At 44.9% G+C, this 5,076-nt stretch overlaps 1 protein-coding gene across 1 annotated transcript; it reads right to left on the bottom strand.

Annotated features, from left to right (window-relative positions):
- Window positions 1-1,929: 1,929 nt before the first annotated feature.
- On the bottom strand, window positions 1,930-4,193 carry PATE3 (prostate and testis expressed 3). The gene is made up of 3 exons (XM_008589833.1): window positions 4,145-4,193; window positions 2,781-2,903; window positions 1,930-2,054 (listed from the first exon to the last, which is right to left on the bottom strand). The coding sequence occupies exons 1-3, from the start codon at window positions 4,191-4,193 to the stop codon at window positions 1,930-1,932; spliced, it is 297 nt and encodes a 98-aa protein (XP_008588055.1).
- Between the last annotated feature and the right edge of the window lie 883 nt (window positions 4,194-5,076).

Raw genomic sequence — 5,076 nt, 5'->3', positions numbered from 1 at the left:
TTCTACCCTATGGCTCATAAATTTCACTCTTTATTACCCACCCAAGATAAACGAAAGTGTATGTCCACCAAAGACTTCCACCGGGATGTTCACAGTAGCTTTGTTCACAACAGCCCAAACCTGGAAACAATTCAACGTCCATCATGCAAGAAGGGGTTAATGACCTGTAGCATATGCACACAAAGGAGTAAAAAAGAACTAACTTTTGATAAAAGTGACAACATACATGAACTCTAAACATATGATGGTGAGTAAAAGAAGCCAGATCAAGAGAATAATTTCTGTTTAATTTCATTCATATAACTTCAAGAACAGGCCCGATGATTCTACGGAACAGAAGTGCAGGGCTGATTACCAGTCCCAAGAGAGGAGAAGAGCAGAAATCATCACTCTGCCAATCTCCAGAAACAAGAGTCCATAGACTTCTGCCTTCTGAGTCCCAGGCTGCTGTTGAGGTCCATTAGGTGCTGATTACCCACTGGAATGACTGAGAGGGAACACACTCACACATTACAACGTATGAGAAATGGCTGTATTACTTCCAGATAGGCAGCAAGGAACAGAAGCTTGGATCTACCGTGAGATTGTCTGACAAACTCAGGAAAACTGCCCAGGGCAAAGGGTCTTGAGTGTGCATGCCCCATTTTGTACCACAGCTGAGGGACCCCAAAAAGCAGCCTGCCCTGGGTTCTATACCTCAGAGGCCATGTGGCACACTGGGCAAGGTTGTGAAGGGCATCCTGCTTCTAGAGGGAGAGTTCGTGCAGCAATTTGGAGGTGATGAGGGAGGTGGGGAGGTGACGGTGGAGGTGGATGGCAAAGCAGGAGAGAAATAGAGAGATTAGGAAGAAAGAGGAAACAGGAAAGTTGTGAGGTACCTTGATTGTACAAGTTGACAGGAATCATAACATCTCTGTGTGAGCTGTGAATGCCATAGAGGCTGGGAAGTCCCTTGTTTTCCGTCTCCTACTAACGTGTTTAGGAATGCAGTTTGCAAATGCCAAGAATATCACAATGAGGGAGTCTGAAGTGGGCACAGTCTGCTGGTGGAAATGACTTTGAATCAATAAAGGAAAATCTTCAGTGTCCGCCACCCACTTTGTAGTTATTTCTGCTTAATCATTGTAGAGATACATGGGAATCTTAGATAAAAATATGTGTGAATTTTTAGCTGATGGTTTCTAGGCTATGTCAACTATCAAAGCTAATCAAAAGGTTCTAGAATGGTCTTGTTTTAAATTTTGCTCTACAGGGCCTCTTGGGGCAGACTTTGATGTAGTTTGGATGTGTTGCACCCTCCAAAACTCATGTGGAAAATTGATCCCTAATGTGGCAGTGTTGGAAACTGATTGAGTCATGGGAGTTGATCCCTCATGAATGGATTAATGCTCTCCCTGGGGGTGGGGGATAGTGAGTGAGTTCTCGCTCTATTAGTTCCTGCGAGAGCTAATTGTTTAAAGGATCCTGGCACCTCCTCTCTCTCTCTCTCTTGCTTCCTCTCAACATGTGATCCTCTTGTACCCACCAGCTGTCTGCCAATTTTCCACCATGAGTAGAAGCAGCCTGAGGCCCATGCCAGATGCAGCTGTCCCAGAATCATAAACCAAATAAACCTCTCTTCTTTATAAATTACCCTGTCTAGGGTATTTCTGTTATAGCAACACAAAATGGACTAAAACAGACTTATTGGAATATGGAAATGCCAGTCCCCATAGCAGGAGAAATCCATTGTTCAGAACCATTAATTATCCCCTGACCAAGGTAGGAGCCAAGCTGAAGGCACCAGAAAGGGTGACCCTGAGTGTAAGAGAGAGCAGGGGTACCGTCAGGACACACAGGGCAGGAAAGGATGGATAGGCAGCGAGTGAGGAGCAAGAAACTCCAGTGACATTCTCGAGTGAGACCTCAGGAGGGCAGACGAGTCATATATTACATATCGTAGTTACAGTAACTGTAGTCGCAGCATTTATGAACATAAGTCCGATTGTTGAAATCAAATGTCAAGTCTCTGCAGAACTGCTGACACACCATATATGTTAACTGAAGAGCTTTATCTGTAATAGGAAAGAAGAATAGAAAATAAGCCAGGGATCTAAGTTCTCCAAGGCCAGTCAACCCAGCACTAGTGTCATCAGTGAAAATTTAATCAGGCAACAGCGTAGGTGCAAGGATGGCTTCCACACTTATACTCTCCAAAGGCACCAGGGCAGGGAGATGTAGAAATCTCTGGCCAGCTGCAGGGGTTGTTTGCCTGAGGTCTCTGACAGCCATCAATGCTTTGTGGAGCTGCTTCATTCCTTCCCTGTTAGAAGATCTAATGCTTTAGAGTCTACAAACTCAAAATCTTTTTGCTCAGTTTTACGGGAAATACAGAATCCCCCCCGCCCTACCTGTCTCATTTTCCTAATCCCCTTCTGTCTGCATGCAGAGGGACCTGTGCCACCGTGCTCAGGGGCGATCTGCACATTGCTTTTTCTCTAGGGATCTAAAATTGCTGGGGCCGGCCCGGTGGCACACTCAGAGTGCGCCGCTTCAGAGTGTGGCAGCGCTCCCGCCGAGGGTTCGGATCCCATGTGGAGACCGGTTCTGCTCACTGGCTGAGCACGGTGCGGGCGCAACACCGAGGGTTGTGATCCCGTTACCGGTCAGTAAAAAAGACAAAAAGGAATAAAAAAATAATAATAAAATAAAATAAGTAAATAAATAAAAAATAAAATTGCTGAAGCACTCTCCTAAGAATTCTAAGAATCGCACAGCACCTCCGCAATCCTCTAACTTACCCTGGAAGATCTGTAAGATCATGCATGACTCGTGCTTCTGAGCAATACAGACACCAAAGCCTCTTCTACAGCGATCTGGCTGGGTGTGGAGGTGGCATGTGATGCACTTCAGTGATTTCGCTGCTGGAGAGAGCACAGAGCTGATGTGAGGACAGGCAGAGGCAGGGACCTGCAGAAGGCAGGTGCATGGACAAAGAGCTGGTGGTCATGTATTCAGGAGAGAAATGGTTGAAACTCCCACCAACTCCTCATCCCAGAGTAATGACCAGAAAATGCCATTGTGTTAGTAAGAATATTCTGGTCCCAACTTTAGCCCATTTAACCTGGATATATTTGAGTAAAAATCTAGCCTCCAATGTCATCAATTTCCCTTGCTTAAAAATGGTGCTATGCATCCTGGCCTGGGCTACTTGGCAGGGCTGTAAGATATGTCAGTGTGGTAGTGAGGGTGAGTGTTTTAAAATATTTTACCCAATCTAGTGTTAGTATTATGGGGTTTCTCACATTGGCATTGTTTTGTGTTATATATTGCTACTTGGAAGTTATTATGTGACATTTTCCATTATTTTGAGCTTCAGACTGAATTAAAGGCCCCATGGATTCCTGGATTGTAGCTCAGTCAGAATGAATCCTTTATGAGGTTCTGTGGGGTGACCTATTCAAAATACAGGTTTGTTTGTTTGTTTTAAATCTCCACCTGGTGCACTTAAGTGAGAGAGGAAGGTAGCATTTATTGGGAATCTCATTTGGACCCAATTCTTTCAAACTATCTGATTTAATCCTCACAAAAGCTTTGCAGGCAAGTATTATTGTCCACATTTCTCAAATGAGCAGCTAGAGGCATAGAAAATTTAAGAATGTGACTGTGCCGTTTTTTTTTTTTTTTCAAATCTGTCTGATTCCAGACCATCCAACCTGTCCTCTCCTACAGTTACTGTGGTAATACAAAGTCCCTGAGAAGGGTATCAAAAGCCATTGTCTGGCACTAAAACAAACCACAAAATTATTCATTATAGATTCACCGGCTCTCCCAGCAAAGGGAACATAGGGTTATAAATAGAAAGGATGTCCTAAGGAGAATCTTACTAGGGTTTTGGATTATGTGGAGTGATAGGGACAGAGGGGGAAGCAGGAGGAAGGGACAGCCATAGAGGCTTGTGCACCTGGAGGGAATGGCAGAATTTTGAAAAGGACAGATAAGTTGGCAGAGAAGGCAGAGGGGGAGTGTTCCGAAGGCCAGCCTCCTCTTCCCCATAAACGTGGCCAAAGTACAGTCCTGCATGGACACATACTACACCCTTGAAGGCTTCCTGGGGCTCCCCAGATCCTGTCCCTGGAGCCCAGTTCTCAGGCGTGGGACTCACCCGCACCGAGGCAGAAGAGGAGGAAGAACCACAAGAAGTGTTTGTTCATCCTGATGCAGAAGTCGATAGTGCAGAAGAGAAGCAGCCAGTGGCTGCAAGCGCAGGTCTTTGGGCTCTGGGGAAAAACTTTCTCCTTCTTCTGAGGCTGGTGATTATTCATGCCTAAGGGGAGTCAGTCACACAAGATGTTCTCCTGGAGCTCAAGTTCATTGGCGGTCCTCCCCACTGCAGAGAATGATAATTAGTTAATGTTGGGATTTGCACTGAGCTAACTTTTTTTAAACATGAAATCTTCATCCTAGTAAATATTATGAACATAGTGATGTATTATTATTCCTGTCCCAATTTCACAGAGGAGAAAATTAGGTTTGGTGAGTCCAGAATCTTATCCATGGTCACATAGCTATTGACTGATTGCGCCAGTACTCAAAGTCAGACTTTCTAATTCCTTCTCATTCTACAGTTTTTGCCACCATGATTCAGCGCCTCTTTGAGATTTATTTGTACATTCACCATATATTTATTGAGAGCTTCGGTCTCACGTGTGAGAGCGAAGCTGTGAGTGAGGCAGACAAGCTCTCCCAGCCCCTCACACTATGAGTGAGAACAGGAGAGTGAAAAACATGAAAAGACAGATGGTCTCTGCTCAAGCTGTGCCTGCAACTTGGAATTTCTGATTCCCAGCCTAGAGCTCTTTCACCTTATCAGAAATATGTCCTCCGAGGCCAGCCACCGCTTACTTTGTGGGGCTGTGAAATCTCCCCGAGAATTATCCCACAGCTTGATCTTTAGCAAATTTCTATTTTGAGTCTGGCTAGTTTTGTCCATGATTTAGGTGTCTGTCTCTACGAAAGCTGCCTCAGTTAAGGTTCCCATGGGTAAACCTCTGGATGACTATGACAGATCCTGGCATTGCAAGTCTCCTAAACTTG

The sequence above is a fragment of the Galeopterus variegatus genome, unplaced genomic scaffold (genome assembly GCF_000696425.1).
Source record: "Galeopterus variegatus unplaced genomic scaffold, G_variegatus-3.0.2 Scaffold5689, whole genome shotgun sequence".
Lineage (NCBI taxonomy): Eukaryota > Metazoa > Chordata > Mammalia > Dermoptera > Cynocephalidae > Galeopterus > Galeopterus variegatus.
Note: the sequence above shows the minus strand (reverse complement) of the source record. Positions and strands in the feature narration are given on the sequence as shown.